Source organism: Neoarius graeffei, chromosome 4 (assembly GCF_027579695.1).
Source record: "Neoarius graeffei isolate fNeoGra1 chromosome 4, fNeoGra1.pri, whole genome shotgun sequence".
NCBI classification, from domain to species: Eukaryota; Metazoa; Chordata; class Actinopteri; order Siluriformes; family Ariidae; genus Neoarius; species Neoarius graeffei.
The window spans coordinates 109,755,267-109,773,675 of record NC_083572.1 but is presented as its reverse complement, the minus strand read 5'-3'; the positions used below and the strand labels follow the sequence as shown (position 1 = coordinate 109,773,675).

At 40.5% G+C, this 18,409-nt stretch overlaps 1 protein-coding gene across 1 annotated transcript in view; it reads right to left on the bottom strand.

The window, feature by feature from the left end:
- Positions 1-18,409, bottom strand: part of tubgcp5 (tubulin gamma complex component 5) — a 50,737-nt gene that overhangs the window by 32,270 nt on the left and 58 nt on the right. The window contains exons 1-10 of the mRNA XM_060920161.1: positions 17,978-18,409; positions 17,629-17,682; positions 14,830-14,938; positions 14,640-14,736; positions 14,489-14,568; positions 7,380-7,515; positions 7,187-7,304; positions 3,359-3,448; positions 3,166-3,259; positions 1,162-1,429 (exon numbers count right to left, since the gene is read on the bottom strand). The exon at positions 17,978-18,409 is cut by the window's right edge and continues 58 nt beyond it. Coding sequence (XP_060776144.1) covers positions 1,162-1,429; positions 3,166-3,259; positions 3,359-3,448; positions 7,187-7,304; positions 7,380-7,515; positions 14,489-14,568; positions 14,640-14,736; positions 14,830-14,938; positions 17,629-17,682; positions 17,978-18,111 — 1,180 coding nt within the window. The 5' untranslated portion in view covers positions 18,112-18,409. The remainder of the gene's footprint in view (positions 1-1,161; positions 1,430-3,165; positions 3,260-3,358; positions 3,449-7,186; positions 7,305-7,379; positions 7,516-14,488; positions 14,569-14,639; positions 14,737-14,829; positions 14,939-17,628; positions 17,683-17,977) is intronic.

Sequence of the window (18,409 nt, the reverse complement as noted above, 5' to 3'; positions counted from 1 at the left end):
ACTAATGAGAAATCACAAAACCAAGGAGTAACTTTTGTGTAGACTGATCAGATCTTTCAAACAAAATCAGAATCAAAATCTAGTGAAAACTCAGGGAGGAGGAGTGATTTTTGTGAATTGCAGATGGACGCCACGTGATGGCAATAACTCATCAGCCTACGGCCATGTGCGCTAAATAAAATAAATAAATAAATAAATAAATCAAGAAAGAAAGAAAGAAAGAAAGAAAGAAAGAAAGAAAGAAGCAAGCCACAGCGCATGCACACAAATTACAACTTACAGACCTTGAAGTGTTCTCTCATGCCATCATGAAGTTGTGTGTATGAGTAACAGAGTGCTGGATCACGTGCTATTCTATGTGCTGCTGAATAAGGAGTCTGGAAGCCATTTTGTAAAATTAAACCAGTGATTCATTAGTGTCAATTACAATTAGACTTATTAATTCACGCGGCAATACCCTAAAGGCCTCTGCATGCTCTTGCGACAAGGCTTTCGCAGATAGCTTTTCGCAGACAGTTGTAATTTATCGTTGAGCGGGGAGTAATAGGCGTGCGCGATGTTATTCACCGGCACAATGCAAGGGGGCGCGAAGTCGCTAGGAGTAGTTGGTGGGTGTGGTTAGTGGAGTGTTTATCCTCCGGTTACTTATAATGACTAGAACTTTTTTTTTTATAATGACTAGAACTGGAGTCATATAGATGTACGTACTTCCTCGATCAACCGCTCTTCATGCTGCTCCATCTTCGCTCGTGTTTTTAAAAATGGCGGTCGTGAAAACAAACCAAACCGGGAAAGTAGGGAAGCGGAAGTGCGTGTACAGCGGATGTAGAGTGGATCAGTCAGAGCCCTCTTGTCTGTGACGCTGTCTGCGAGGCTTCTGCGGTGGTCACAATTTTTGGGAGGTGCGCGCAGAGCGTCTGCGAAGGTGGGGGGGCTACGCAGACGCTATCTACGACGCCGTCTGCGAGGACTGGGTTGTCAGCATAAATTGGCCTTAACACACATCAGTTTTGTTTCAACACTCGCACACTTCTCCTACAAATATATCTTTTTTTTAAACTAATTTTTAATTATTTGTTGCTTTTATGTCACATCAAAATCAATCCAAACACTGTAAACATTGTAAATCCCGACATACCTTTAAAACGTCGCGTGCCTCACCTTTGCTGATGATCTCTCTCTCGATGGCAGAGAGCTCCTCCTTAAAGCTGCTGAAGTACTTGTACAGCGCCCACACGAATGCCTGGTAGGTCCTGAACGGAGGCTCCGAGCTCTTCTTGGAGGATGAACAGGAGGAGGAGGAGCTGAGCCCGAGTTGAGGAGGACACGGCTCCGTGCTGTGACCGGTCACCTCGTCGATGAACCTCTGGAGACGGGACACCGCCTGGCCATACGCCGCGACATGCTCCAGGACTGAGCGCAGGCAGTTCTGCCATTTACAAACAATTAAAAACAAGGACAAAAAAAAAAAAATTTCCCTCCGAGTCCACTTTCATAATATCTGCTCACCAGTGCTTTCCAAAGCTACAGATGTGCTCCAGTCATTAACTCAACATCTGTACAGCAAACAGATGTGATAAAAGTTGCCATGAAGGGTAGCCTCAGAGAAGGTGTACCTAATAATCTGTCCACTTTGGTGTACAAATCTAAGAATAGATATGCTCCAAAAACCACAGCATTTCTCAACTTCTATATCTGTTCTATCATTTGATATTTTATAAGCAATTAGTCAATAAATATTTCATTTTAATGCTTTCCTGAGCTACAGTTCCCTGCCGTAACCAGCACCTTACTTATAATCAAATTAATGATTTGATATTTATTCATTATTTTTAGAACTACACATTATCAGAACTTTGGTTTTTTACTGTTTAAAATGTGCCGTTTTATTTATTTGCATTTTAATGAGGGCTGTCGAAGTTAACGCGATATTAACGTGTTAACGCGAATTCCTTTTAACGCCATTAATTTTTTGACGCGTGATTAACGTGTGCACGTCCTGCGCCCCTCGCCTGTAGTCTGGAAAATCAGGAAGTGATGTAGCACATGCGACTGAACAATGTCGCAAGTCGCTGGTTGGTGTAAGTCGTGATAAAGTGCACTTGTGTCAGAATCAGCTTATATTGTTGCGTTCTGACTGTTTACATAAAACGTGTGTATTTTTTAGAGGCTTTTGATGGTCCACAGGGGAGAAAAGACGACGTGTTAAGGTCCAGGTGTGTGTGTGTGTTTGTAAATGCAGTTTTTTCTCATGAGTGTTCTGTATATTTACCACTGAGTTACTGCATTTTACTGTAAAACATATTTATGAGCTGTGTGGCTTCACAAACGTATTTATTTGGGTTTTGTATTTTTCTTTTCTTTTTTTTTTTTTAAAGACAGTCACTCCTGCAGTCCAGAGTCCACATCACCGAGTGTGTTTAGTTTAGTTTATTGTATAGTTTGAGGCTGGAAGTTAAGGACAGAACTCGAGGAGAATACTGTTCTGTTTTGTTCACACTGAATTGTGCGAAACCTTCAAAATTAGTTAACGCTGATTTATTTATTTTTTTAAATGCAGCGGGGGAATAAAATACCTGCAAAAATTATTTTTACTGTGTCCAGCTTTATCCTTCCTGACCTGGCCACATACATTTACATAAAGCAAGCAGATTTGTCCACACCCACTTGCCAAAAACATAAAAAATATCCCTTTAAGATACATTTAGAACAGATTTAAAAAAAAAATGGGATTGAGAGTCAACTATGGACAATAACGCTGTAAATAAATAATCACTCGATTGGCAGTCCTAATTTTAATGCATGAACAATGCTGAATAAACACATAAATAAATGCTTATTATACTGACTGACTTCCAGTTCTTCTCCATTTCTTGTATTAAAAAAAAAGGAAACTCCTGACCAGTTTAGACATTTAACACTTAACACACTATAAAGGTTGAAAATTTCTTGTTATTGCTTTTTTTTTTTTAAATGTCTGATGTGATTTTCAGGGCTGATGACAGATTTACCGTAATCTCTCAAAATATCCATGTTATTTTTTCCGAATTGCAAATTTTCTGCACTTTTGCATTTTATATTCCACACATTCGAAAACCTGTAGAGAAGCTTTTCAGAAAACAAAAACAAAGGAACAGAAAAGAAACCCAATCAATCATTGCTCACGTTAGTTAAGTGTGTGACGACTACGTCGCTCCTCACGCTGACTTTGCCGTCATGGTGCTGAAATATGAAAAGCCTCTTCACTCCTGATAAAAGCCTGAGAACAAATTAGAGTGAATTTAACTTTTACGTGTTTAATATGAGCTCGAATATATTACGCAGCTAAACTCGAGTTATCATCCTCCTCCAACGTTACCACAGAGTCTCTCGAATCACTTGGGTTTCCGTGACGAAGGCCTTCTCCTCAGGCAGGTACAGCGGGTCTGTGTTGTACAGATGCTGATCCCTGAACACAAACATGAATTATAAATTATTATTCATAACTCAGACCCTGATCCTCATTAATATTCATGATCCCACAATACAACTGGAAATAAAAGGTTTAGATTAAAGCACATGCTCTCATGTGTTATCGTTTCTATAGTAACAGCTCATTCACACGGATGGGTCACAGAGACGGACGTTTACACTTCGTGGTTTCTTAGTAACACAGTAAGTTGTGTTATTTTTGTCCTGTTAAAGGTGCATTAAGATTGTCCCTAAAGGTTAAAAAGGTTGACCTGAATCCTTTTTTTTTTTTAAACTCCTTAAAGAGGTACTGCAAATGTGTTGTTAGGCTGGAAACTAAATGAAAATTTAAATAAATAAATAAATAATGAATAAATCAGCATTTTATGGATTAAAAATGGCTCAAAACGCCATCCATTGGTTAAAGGCATGTATGATTCACCAAACCGACAATCCAACTTGATTCGACTCACCATATCGGGTTCGTGATTTGACTTTGCCACAATGTTTTTGAAAAAAAAAAATTAAATGAAGAAAAATGTATTACCAAAAAATAAAAAAGCAACGTTGTATTCTTCTATTATTCATAAATGTCAATATTTCTTTTGCTAAATTAAAAAAAAACAACCTTCGTTTCATTTTCTTCATCAACAATAATTATTTACCCACATTTGTAAAGGTTGGAGTAAAATATAACAGCCTATTCACTAAAATATTCCTTTTATTAATAAACTTCAATGATCATTTGGTCCTCCCTCTTTTTTCTTCTCTTTTCTTTATCTTTCAGGAGTCTGTAAAAAGACAGTCCTCAGATTTCTTGTTCAATCTATTTGTACACAATCACACTGCAGCTCTTTCACACTTTAGATCTGTTTGTGTGTTTTCACAGCATTAGAGCGGTGTTACTTCCGCTTACGGTGAAGTCACATGTATTTCCACGAGTGTGTTATAATGAGCGCCATCTGCTGTCTAATCAACGCAATTACAGCACGGAAAGCTCTAGATCAGGGGTTTTCAAAGTGTAGGAGAGTCAGCCCCCCCTCGGAGAGCAAATAAACAACAGCGCCCCCCCTACAATTTTTGTTGTTGCTATACTTAATGTTCCATTCGTATTTTTAAAAAATGGTTGTTGTACACATTTTTTTTTCTTTTTCACATTTTAAACATCTGTGCTTTTTAAAACATCTTGTTTTACACATTTTAAACATCTCATAGCATCGTTAGCTAGCACCTCTTGGCAGACAACACACTGTGGCAGTGGAGCATCTTCAGATCCAGTCCATGAAAATCCAAACTTTAAATAATCGTGGTCATACTTCCTTCTTTTTCCAGTCCCCCAGGATTCCGCGGGCCTTTTTTGTGATTGTTGGGGGCTAAAATGTCTGATGTTGTGGGGGTTTTCCAAAAAAATTGCGATGAAAGTTGCGGTGTTTTTTAGGTTTTTGTTGCGATTACATTGCGGGAGGAAGTGAAAGTTGCGAGAAATTGTTGCGATTTTCTCTTTCTGTGATTAAAATTGAGTGATATGTTAAATATTAAGTTATTACTGAAAAACTATTGATTAAAAAAAACAGACACTGAGAAATGGTCCTATAAACAACTACCAATATAAAAGATTACCAGGACTACAGAAATGCAGAAAAATAGGCTTTACTTATCCAAATGCACCTCATCTCATCTCATCTCATTATCTCTAGCCGCTTTATCCTTCTACAGGGTCGCAGGCAAGCTGGAGCCTATCCCAGCTGACTATGGGCGAAAGGCGGGGTACACCCTGGACAAGTCGCCAGGTCATCACAGGGCTGACACATAGACACAGACAACCATTCATACTCACATTCACACCTACGGTCAATTTAGAGTCACCAGTTAACCTAACCTGCATGTCTTTGGACTGTGGGGGAAACCGGAGCACCCGGAGGAAACCCACGCGGACACGGGGAGAACATGCAAACTCCACACAGAAAGGCCCTCGCCGGCCCCGGGGCTCGAACCCAGGACCTTCTTGCTGTGAGGCGACAGTGCTAACCACTACACCACCATGCCGCCCCAAATGCACCTGTTGGTTCAAAAGTTAAAGTGCAGAGAACCTCACAGCACAACATGAAGTTACCTTAAAATATAATATAAATGCCTCAGCTTTCATGTAAGAAAAAAAACTGTTAATACTAGTACTGTGTGCAGGCAGTCTCTCCTGAAGACTAAATTAAACAATAACTATAAACTAATAAAATAAATGGCTCAGGCTTCATAGAAGAAAAAAAAAAACAATTTGAACAGAATCTCACAGTATGATGCTGAAGCTGCCTAAACAATGGAAAATAAAATACCATTTTGGCAAAAATGTTGGCATCCATTACTTTCTTGTATTAAGTAAAAAAATAAATAAAGTGCACACAGTGCTTCACTGTAAACATAACACACTCGCACATCATGCAATGTTGCCAGATACTGCTGACATTTTCCAGTCCAAAATATGTTCAAAACCCGCCAAAATGCACTTAAAACCAATCTGGCAACACTGCGCACATGCTGCTTCTCTTGAACTTAAACACGGGAGTAAGGCGGAAGGTAGTTTGTCGACGTCACCTCAAGACGACGCCAACGATTGGTCAAATTTGCGGGAAAGTTGCGATGATTGGATATAATTGTAACACCGCCCTGAATTCGTGGGGATTGGTTGAATTTGCGCTGAAGTTGCAAATCGCAACATCCTGGAGGCTCTGTTTTTTTTGCTTGACCCAAACTCTGTCTCCTCACTCACTGTAGCTTTAGGTACTAAAAAGCGATCCATTTTGTCTCTGGTAAAGGCTCCTCACGTTGCGCCCCCCCCGAAGAACTTTGGCACGCCCCACACTTTGAAAAGCCCTGCTCTAGATGATCATAACAGCCAGATAATAATCACAATTTGTTTTTTTATTTCAACAATTCGAAATAGTCATAAATTTGTATCACGATTCATCATCATATGATAAAATCATCCTGAATGTCCCAATGCTGATGTAGAGTCGACCGTTTGATTCTTCTCTACATCATGAAAAAGTAATTAATTAAAAAGCTCTCTAATCAGAGGTGGGCGTCTCCCCTTGCCCAGCCCCGCCCTTGAGTGGGAGTCTGTGAAACGGTGCTCGTTCGAGCCTCACTGAGCAACTCCTGCCTCACACATCCACAACTCATCACTGTTCACTGACCTTTCGAGCATTTTTCGAGTAGAATTAAATGTAAAGTATTTAATTTCATTTTGTTTGAAGGCATTTTAGCTCTACAGCATTTCTTTTCATGTATGCAAGACTTTTATGCAGTACTGTAGCTCTGAACACAAAAATCTACTTCATTACGATTAAGAGGAAGTTCGAAGGTGCAATCAATTACTCTACTATTTATTTATTTTTAAATGAAGCCTTATGATGAACGCATTAGCATTAGGAGCTAAAAGACAGACCAATCAGCTGCCTGGAAGCAAAGTAACAGCTCTACAAACGTGTCTCATTCTTTAATCAAAATAATAAACTGCTGTGGTGTAAGAGGAATAAATCTACAAATCAGTGATGTCGCTGATTCAAATATAAACACAAACGCACTTTATTTACTGAGTTAAATAACTGAATGCGATTTAAAAAAATAAAACCCTGAGATAATCGAGCGGGTTTTTTTATAACGTGTCGTTAGGATTAATCTCAGACTCAGCTGGATGGATGAAAGCAAGCGTGATGGTGGTGGATGGCTTTCTTCTCACCAGACGTTCAGCAGGTTGGAGTGCAGATGGAGGCTGTGTGGGAAGCGTGATGAGTGAGGAACCCAGTACGGCGTCACTACGTGCAGCTCCAGCCACGCCCTGGCATCCGGTTCCCCCACTGCAATAAACACGCTCAGTGAACCCATCCCTTTCTGATGTTTCACTGCTTCACCAGATGAACGAGTGCTCTTACCTGCCCAGGTGACCTGCACCATCTTATCGTTCTGCTCCTGGTCCTCCTGGGGCGTTCGGTCCACCTGGATCCCAGAATCCTCTCTGCTGATGGGCTGCTGACCCTCCTCCTCCTCACTCTCATCTTCAGACCACTCCTAAACACATACACACAGAGTTTTAATCTCATGAGTTAGTATCACATGTGCGTCACATTTTACTAAATCCAGCGCTGACAGTTTGTCATTAGTATATTCATTTTTATTTATTAGACCAAACACAAAGGTTGTAAAATATAACAAAACAAAATTTAAAAAAGGCCGCAGTGAACCGACAGTGAATACAGGACGCGTGTAATGAACAAAGGGAAGAGGTAGATTTTTAAAGTGCAAAATGATTTATACAGTATCTGCGATTTGTAGTATATACACCGTACCAGTCAAAAGTTTGTGCACCCCTACTCTACTCATTCATAGGTTTTTCTGTATTGTGACTATTTTCTACAAAACTGAAGACAAACTATGAAACAACATCTGGAATTATGTGACAAACCAAAAAAAAATAGCATTAAAAAAAAAGTTTCATATTTTAGATTCTTCAAAATCGCCACCGTTTCACTTGAAGTTTTGTTGATTACTTTTAAATTCTCTCTTCATTGTGTAACTTATTCTGTAAATTATTTCATGTTGGATGGATGGATGGATGGATGGATGGATGGATGTTTTGACTTTGTGCTTTGTTAACTGCGCTGCTGCCTGTTTTAGCCAGGACGCTCTTGTAAAAGTGTTTTTTTTTAATCTCAATGAGCCTTTCCTAGTTAAATAAAGATTTTAAAAAAAAAAGGTTAAAAATCTTTCTGGTCTTTCATTCCTGTAGCCTCGAAGCAAAATGAAGGGGGGGAGGAAATTAAAAGAGGGAAGAGGGGTTGGGGGAGAAAAAGGGCAGTTATTGCTCTTTTATTCTTTCAATTATCTCTGTTCTAATTTTTTTTTATATCCCTTGATGTAAAAAGACAATACGAAAGAGTTTTAATCTCAATGAGCCTTTCCTAGCAAAATAAAGGTTTAAAAAAGTTTAGCCTTTTTTCCTGCCCTTTTTCTCCCCCTTTTCCTTCCTTTCCCCCTCCCACCTACTTTGCTGAGAGACTACAGGAACGAAAGACAAGAAATCAAGGGATATTAAAAAAAAAAATTAGAACGGAGATAATTGAAAAAATAAAAGAGCAACGATTGTCATTTTTCTTCCCCTCTTCCCCTTCCTGTTTAATTCCCTCCCCTTTGCTTGGAGGCTACAGAAATGAAAGACAAGACAAGAAAGATTTTTAATCTCAATGAGCCTTTCCTAGTTAAATAAAGGTTTAAAAAAAAAGTTTAGCCTTTTTTCTTGCCCTTTTTCTTTTCCCCCTCTTCCCACATTTCCTTCCCTTTTAATTTCCTCTCCTTCTCCCCCCCTTTTTTATTGTTAAAAGCACTATACAAATAAACTTGACTTGTTTCGAGGCTACAGGAACGAAAGACAAGAAATCAAGGGATTAAAAAAAAAATTAGAACAGAGATAACCAAAAAAAATAGAATAACAAAAAAAAAAAAGATAGCTTACATTTAGAATGCAGCATTTCATCAACAGTAATAAATGACCCTGTGGATGGGATTAATGTGCACATGCTCAGTGCAATTAAGATCGAATCCCTGTTTTTAATTATTTACAGTTTGGTGACTCAGTCAGCGCGTTTACATGCACATCCAAATCGAGCTACTGTCGGTAATCGAGCTAAGGGTCCCAGCAGGGGTGCCAGAGAAATCCAATCCTACATGCACACAAGGAAATCGAGCTATTGTGTGAGGTGCATTGTGCACCCGAGCCACAGGTGGCACTACACGCCCCATCGTGTTGGTACACTTCCAGTTGTCGTCATGAAGAAGAGCTATTCAAGAGTATAAACAAAGTTATCAGTTCCGTGTTCACAAGAAGAACGACGACGAGGACAGCAACATTATATATATATATATCAGTGGCGGCTGGTAGTCTTTCAAACAGGGGAGGCTGGTCGGTTACGATATTTCCAGATTTTAAAAGAAAAAACATCAATTTTGCCCATACTCTTGCCTCTGATCTGGCTGATTGTTGGCAGCGTCACAAACTGTGAAATAACAGGTTCTTTTGGCCCATTAGCCTACTGTCCAATATACATGATGGTGGTGTTGGGGGGGTATATTTTAACATTTTATATTTTAAAATTGTGGCATGTTGTTTAAAAATTGATCATTATTGAAAGCAGCTCTTTGTCAGGAACCTCAGCAGTAGAGCTGGGTGCCACACATTTCATTCAGTGACACTTTCCCTATATTTTACTTATTTTGACTGAGAAATGTTTTATTGACAATTTTGATAACCCTTCACTTTTAATCCAGGTCTGTAGTGTGAAATGTTCTCGGCTGTGTTTTTGTTTAAAAATGTTTTCCAAATTGTAGCTGTGTTTAATTCATATCCAGAGAAATATATATTCCAATATAATATACTCGGCATAAACATTTTAAATAGATTCTATATTTTTGGTCCATCCATGACATATTACTAAAGTAGCCTATTTACTGTTGTTGATGTGGGTCACTTGCTGTTAGCCAATTCACTTTCTCGTACCAGGAGAGCTGAAAGGAACGAGTATTATTCCCTACCTTTTTCACCAAGTCAATTTGAGGCGTTGGTCTACCCTGCTCTTTAATTTTAATTTTTTCCTCGAAAGGAAGACTGGCAAATGGCTTCGCCAAAATTAAATCAGCAATGCTTGGCATCCATGCGCAGCTTTCTTGCTAGCTGACTAGCCCCCTCAAGTTCAAGTACAGTCACTCAAATAAACGACATTTCTAGAACTAAGATAGCAAACTTGACAACACTATATTTACACTTTATTTACAATGAAAATATATACAAACTAAAAAAGCTGGTAGAAACCGTATGTAATGAATGAAATCGAAATTTAAGCCGATCTCTTACAATACACCACAGCACTTGCGAATCCGCATGGGACTGAACTGAGATTCACCGCTGCCTGTCTATATTTGAAACGAGCTGTCAATTAAAGAAAATATCCGGCCGTTTCACCAATCTCCTCGCGGAAACTGCCATTTCCCTCCCATGTGAGGCTGGGAGTCCGGTGGGCGGGCGTTTTCGCGGTATTTGTCCAATAATCGTCTTGCATTTTGAGATTGAAAAGCCCAGAGCTCCCAATTGCCATTGAAGTCCACTGAGGCTGGGAGTCCGTGAGACTCCGTGGGCGGGCGTTTTCGCAGTATTTGTCCAATAATCGTCTTGCATTTTGATACTGAAAGCGCAGAGCTCCCAAATGCCATTGAAGTGCACTGAGGCTGCGCTGCATCGCGCTGTCACGAGGGGGAAAAACTCACGCGCACATTCAAGTTATAAGGGAATGATTTCGCACTGTAGTTGGGTTGAGCACATATATTTCTATGATTCTGGATCTGAAATAGCAATGTTATAAGGTCGGCTATAACATAAGCCTAGCGCAATTCATCCTACACGATGTTCGTCATTTTTAGAGGAGGCTGAGCCTCCCTCGTTGTCTTAGAGCAATCGCCCGTGATATATATATATATATATATATATATATATATATATATATATATATATATATTCAACTCCTTAAGCTGAATGAGCATGAACTCTATCTCCTCATTACTCCAGAAGTGCACGTTTCTACTACTGTTGTCATGCCGACCGAGGCTGTTGTGTTTCCCGCTTGTGGTCTCGTCACTCCCGGAAGGGGCAGTGCTGAAGTAAGTAGTTCGACTACGTAGCTCGATAGGGTTTACATGCACTAAGTAGCTCGGCTACAATCGCATAATCTAGGTCGTGTAGCTCAATTACGAGAAATCCAGTTCGGTTCGATTTCAGCCGAGCTAAGGTGTTTCCATGGCATTTAGAACTTCGATTTCAGTCGAGCTACGGCAGAAATTCGATTTCCTCTATGTGCATGTAAACGCACTGACTGATAATGTTGTAGTCAAGAAGCCCGAGACCAGAACCAGACCAGTGTGTGTGAAGGGGGGGTTGGGGGGAGGGTCGTCATCCATTAACAGGAAGAAACATTTCGAATTAGTAATGAGTCACGTTATTGGTTGCATTTCAAACAAGTTTTCACATCCAATCACAGTAACGATATCTCATCTCATTATCTCTAGCCGCTTTATCCTTCTACAGGGTCGCAGGCAAGCCGGAGCCCATCCCAGCTGACTACGGGCGAAAGGCGGGGTACACCCTGGACAAGTCGCCAGGTCATCACAGGGCTGACACATAGACACAGACAACCATTCACACTCACATTCACACCTACGCTCAATTTAGAGTCACCAGTTAACCTAACCTGCATGTCTTTGGACTGTGGGGGAAACCGGAGCACCCGGAGGAAACCCACGCGGACACGGGGAGAACATGCAAACTCCACACAGAAAGGCCCTCGCCGGACCCGGGGTTCGAACCCAGGACCTTCTTGCTGTGAGGCGACAGCGCTAACCACTACACCACCGTGCCGCCCTCACAGTAACGATATGAACAAATAAATCAGACCAGAACGTCGAGGGTGTAGGAGCTCCTCATCCGTCCTGCCATCAAAACGCCCACGACGACCAAAACATCAAACAGAACTGAAATGTGACGATGAGAGAGAGAGAGAGAGAGAGAGAGAGAGAGAGAGAGAGGACCGACCGCCACGACAAACTGTTTACTACAGGAACATCAACAAAGGACTAAATTTTGCTCCCCAAAACATCGATCAGAACTGAATTCGGGTGAGAAATGAGAGACGAGATACAATTCTCGTCAGGAGAAAGTGTGTAAAGTGACCTAATGACTAATTCGTTAGCAAAAAATTGACAATACAATGAGCAAGTGTTGTGCAGAAGGTCGAGTTCTTTCAAAAAAAAAAAACTGTTTACAAACAAGAAAATCAACAAACAAACGACCAAGGTTTGTTACATCGATCAGAACTGAAATCAGAGAGGAGATACAATTCTAATCGGAGGCCTGGAAAATTCGCTAATTAATTTGGCCTAATTAGTAACTCGTGAGCAAAAAAACTGACAAAACAACGACCAAGTTGTGTGTGGAGTGACGAGTTCTTTCAAACAAAACAATCAGAACAGAAATCGGTGGAGAACTGACGGAGGAGATGCGATTTAACTGGAATTGTGGACGACGGATGCCACACCATGGCAATCAGCCTCATGACACACAGACAATTTAGTGAAATCCCCAAGGCTGTGGTCCTGAAATAAAATCCCGAGTCCTCCTTGTCCGAGACCGAGACAAAACCGAGTAAAAATGCAGTTAATTCCGAGACGAGACCTTCAAAACGTGCTTGAGACCGGGCTCGAGTTCTACAGCATGACTCGGTCACTACGTTTACATGCACATAGAGGGAATCGAATTTCCGCCGTTGCTCGACTGAAATCGAAGTTCAAAATGCCATGTATACACCTTAATTCGGCTGAAATTGAACCGAACTTGATTTCTCGGAATCGAGCTACACGACCTAGATTATGCGATTTCTGCCGAGCTACTTAGTGCATGTAAACCCTATTGAGCTACGTATTCGAGCTACTTACTTCAGCACTGCCCCTTCTGGAAGTGACGAGTGACGAGACCACAAGGGAAACACAACAGCCTCGGTCGGCATGACAACGAATCATGACAACGGCATGAATCTTTTCTTTTTGTGGCATTGTTTGCACTGTTAAAATTTAGCTCACTTACTGTATCACCAAATACATCTGTACAGCTGTTGCATAGCTGTGAATTGTGTACATAAACAATATATTTGTGTATATACACACACAAATATATGTCCAACATCTGAAGAATGTCAATAAAAACAAAACAATTGAACTTTTTGTGTGTTTATTAAGACATAAGTTAAATTGTAAGCAAAAAATGGACTTTAGAAAAATATTATTGTGCAAAATAAGTTGTCTTACAAAACTGGTCTGCGCCGGACAGTTTGTAGCCATACAGTCTGTTAGAGCAAGCCTAACAGCTTGAACACGGAACTGCCAGTGTTGCCAGATTGGGGGTTTTAAGTGCATTTTAGCGGATTTGAACATGTTTTGGGCTGGAATACGTCAGCAGTATCTGGCAACACTATAGCTCTTCTTCATGATGACAACCGGAAGTGTACCAACACGATGGGGCGTGTAGCGCCACGTGTGGCTCGGGTGCACAATGCACCTTGCACAATAGCCCGATTTCACTTGTGCATGTAGGACTGGATTTCTCTGGCACCCCTGCTGGGACCCTTTGCTCGATTACCGACAGTAGCTCGATTTGGACGTGCATGTAAACGTACTGACTGACCGTCTCGTTAAGACGCAGCATGCTTGTGGGTTTTTTTCCTCCCAGGATCACGTCAGAAGGACAGATAAACACGTGGATGGAATTATTACCAAAAACCTGATTTCTTCTTTCTGTCATAGAGATCGGTTGCTTTCAAAAATTTGCATTCCCTTTAGAACAGATATTTAATTTCAGTGTTTTATTTTTTTTTCCCATATCGCAAATAAAAACAACAGCATCTTCATTGGTGTCTTTATCCGTCAGTGCTTGGACTCCTAACATTAATAATAATAAAAATAATAACTAGTCATAAATATTTTCTAAAAACTTGTACTAAACTTATGTTGAGCTGTTACAGGAAAATAATGAACGACAGTGCGGTGTGATGACGCGGCGTCTCTGTGACCACTGCAGAGTTGATTATTTTCCTCCAACAGAACGTCCTGAAGTGCTTTATTCCTCTTATACGGCAGTGATCTGATTCTGAGAACAATTACAATTTTCATTTCTGAAACAGTGTCGTACTTTTTATCCGTTTCCAGTTACATTTAATGTTTCAGGAAATCTCTTTTGCGTTATAGCAGCTATAAACGGTCTTTCCCTCACCAGCCTCTTTTCTGTGAAGTCTCCTGAAATGAGCGAGTCTGTACAGTCCGCTATACAAGCCTCCGTTACTATAGAAATGATAAGCTATGAGAGAGCTGCTGTTCTAGAGAACTAATCAGCACCTCCTGACCAATCAGAGCTCAGCAGTGCTGGCTGTGTGGTGTAATGCGGCGTCCTCACCGGAGTGTCTGGAAACGGCCCTGGGTCGAGATCTTCTCCTTCCAGGAGATACCTGGCCCAGTCGAAGTCCTCCTCTTTCTCTGGAAACAGAAATGACGTTAACATTAACACTCGGCTCGTTAACACCGAGGTACTGACGCGAGACACTCACCCGCGTCCTTCAGCCGGGGTCGCTCGCTGTAGCTCGCGTTGGATGGAGACTCAGATAACAGGAGCAACAAGGACAAAACGCTGTGATGGACGTCAGTCTGGAGGAAAGGGAAAGAGACGGTATGGTGTGAGATCACACCCCTCCACAGCGCTGTAGGGGTTCAGTGGTGCTGTGAGGGACAGGAGCTCACCATGGAGCCCTCGGTGTGAGGGAGAGGAGAGCGCAGGAACTCGCTGGTTAATCTCATCCAGCTCTGAGCTTTACACACATCAGAGTGCACCATCAGCTTCTCATAAATCCTGAAATTCACCAACACACAGCACCATCAACTCGCTTATGCACTTCATATTCCACACAGTCCAGGGTTCTAACGCGGCCTTTTCAGCGTATTGGGCCGATACGCAGTGTGTCCTTACCGCTACGCCCACAATACTGCAGACACGCCTGTAAAAGTTGCCGCTATGCTAATAAGACGACGTGTCAATCTTAAAAATGTGATCTTTTGTTTAATTTTCTCTTGCTGACAGAGCGCCGCCATGCGAGTGTTCTACATTCGGACACACTCCACTCCCCGTCTACATCAGCGCCCAGTGCAGAGCTGCCCGAGTCGCTCCGTGTGGAGACGGTCGCTGATCCCGCTCGTCCGGGGCAGTGACCGGTCGGAGTAACGGTCAGTAGGGGAAGGGGTGATACCAGTTCGATCTGGATCGTCATGTTCTGGAACTGAACGACTGAAGCTGAAAACAAAGCTCACGCTTGGTGAACATCAACTGGTTGTTTTATTCTTATTCCATAAACATGTCACTAATATAGTTGAATATTAATTATAATAAATCTTCAATCACAGCAATTTCTGGCAAAAAAAACAAACAAACTCATTAACATTACCCCCCGAGGCGGCCCCTGAACCCCTGGCCGTTATGACCGGTGCCACTGCACTGATATTTCGGTTGAGTTCGAACCCTGCAGTCAACACACTCCGCTCACTCTCCCACTGCACACTCGCCACTCACTATTCAGGCGATATCGTTGATACCACGGCGGCGCTCAGCGCTGCGCTCCGATTGGTCACTTTCTTTCCTCTGACTCACATTTTTACTTCTACAAAAAGTGTTTACACAAATATTAATCATGACAATTCTGGAGGTTGTTTTTCTTCCTGTATTTTCTTCTGTGTTTACTCATCTTTTTCTTTCTTTCTTTCTCTTCTGTGTTTACTCATCTTTTTCTTTCTTTCTCTTCTGTGTTGACTCATCTTTTTCTTTCTTTCTCTTGTGTTTACTCATCTTTTTTTCTTTCTCTTCATTTACTCATCTTTTTCTTTGTTTACTCATCTTTTTCTTTCTCTCTTTTCGGTGTTTACTCATCTTTTTCTTTCTCTTCTGTGTTTACTCATCTTTTTCTTTCTTTCTCTTTGTTTACTCATCTTTTTCTTTGTTTACTCATCTTTTTCTTTCTCTCTTTTCTGTGTTTACTCATCTTTTTCTTTCTTTCTCTTCTGTGTTGACTCATCTTTTTCTTTCTTTCTCTTGTGTTTACTCATCTATTTCTTTCTTTCTCTTCGTTTACTCATCTTTTTCTTTCTTTGTTTACTCATCTTTTTCTTTCTCTCTTTTCTGTGTTGACTTGTCTCTCTTTTTCTTATGTTTACTCATCTTTCTCTTGCGCTTTTTTGTCCTTTTCCTTGTGGCATTTTTGTCCTTTTCCTTTCTCTTGCGCTTTTTTGTCCTTTTCCTTGTGGCATTTTTGTCCTTTTCCTTGTGGCATTTTTGTCCTTTTCCTTTCTCTTGCGTTTTTTTGTCCTTTTTCTTTCTCTTGCGGCTTTTTCGTCCTTTTCCTTTCTCTTGCGTTTTTTGTCCTTTTTCTTTCTCTTGCGTTTTTTTGTCCTTTTTCTCTCTCTTGTTTGTTTTTCTCTCTTTTTCTTGTGTTTATTTGTGTTTTTCTCTCTTTTTCTTGTGTTTTTCTCTTTTTCTTGTGTTTATTTGTGTTTTTCTCTCGTGTTTATCTATCTTTTTCTTGTGTTTTTCTCTCTTTTTCTTGTGTTTATCTCTTTTTCTTGTTTGTTTTTCTCTCTTTTTCGTGTTTATTTGTGTTTTTCTCTCTTTTTCTTGTGTTTATCTCTTTTCTTTCTCTTTATTTCTTTCCTCTTAAAGTACTTTCTTCTGTGTTTACTCATTTTTCTCTCTTCCATACTAATTTTTAAAAAGATAAAAAGCCAACATTGCAAAAACATTCAGTTGAACTTGTCTGACTTTTTATTAAAACAAAACAGTTCAAGTCGTTATATAAAGTTAATTTTAGGTCACAGCTCTTTTACTTTCATTCATTGAATTCACACCTGAGCGAAAAAAAAAAAATTTATACTTGTGTGTCGAATCTATCCTGTAGGGTAAAAGCACAGCCACGTGCCCCGACGCCCCGTCCAGAAACCCATTTATGCTTCACTTTGACGCAGACGACAACAACTGTGACTGGTCCACTTTGTAGCGTCACATTTCCAGCTGCTCCTTCTCCAGAAATCTACCATCACCGTATCGTGTTAATATAAATGTATAAAGTGTGAGGCTTGATAGCGGCTGGAGATCATCACCGTTATTCTGTTTAATGTTGATGTGCTCAAGTTTAACACCCAGACTCACTGACGCGCTCTCGCCATTATCTCTGTGAGAACGACGTGTACACTTTATTCATTAAACAATCAGCCTGGTGTTAACATGGAGACATCACATCACCCAGTACATCAAACACTCCGTTATACAGACACGTGTGGAAATAAACGAGTTTACAGCATCACTGTGATACAATCAGGAAGAGACAGGACTGTTTACAGCTGCTCTAACGTAAGTGATAGTTTATCCTCTACAACAGCATGTCCTCCACTGGATTAGATCATCATTCCTGTAGACGTATAATCAGAACAGCAGTCTTCCTGTTCAGGCTGTTTATAGCTACAGAATATAGCCAGCGATATAGAAGACTGAATTCTCACCCTTGTACTGAGCGCTGAACTTTGTGACTGCTCACATCTAGGAAGCGGTGAAACCTGTGAAACAAGTAAAAATATTTTTTAAAAAAAAGAAAAATAAGAAGTTCAGGCAAAAGTTTCACATCTTTCATAATCAGATTATGAATGTGGGGAATTTTTTCCAGGTCTAGAATTAAACAAACGAAGTTAAACATTTTACTTTCTCCACTAAAGAACCATGAAGATAAGGGAGGGGTGCACAAACTTTTGCACTGAGCTGTATAGCCAATATTTAAGTAAAACACAGCACTGTAAAACACTCAAACTACTAAAATACACTTCTCAGATCCAGAAAGGGTTTTGTTTCCCTCACCTGAAGTTGGACCAGGCGAATTTGAGAGCCATCTGGAAGTTCTGGTCTTCTTCATCCTCAATCCCAGTCAGGTGCATGACGAGCTTCTTCACCTCCTGCTCCAGATCCTTCTCAAACCTGCTCCAGTGGGCCATCCTGAGCTCTTTCTCTCTCTCTCTCTGGGTTAGTTTAAAAGCAATAAGCCTTCACCTCTCACTCATCTATTATTTCACTTCAACATGCTAATCTGCTAGCAGACATGCTAATAAATCCAGCTAGCCGCCGTTAGCCGTTATCCACATTTTAGATGTTTTTAAGCTTTTAAATTATTAATTTCAACACTGTGTCATGTTTAATGCGACTGAAATGTCAAATAAACTTTTTAATGTCGTCCATTTTGATTAAAAGTGTACAATTCAGACATAAAGATAAATAAATCGTTTCTCTGTTCCC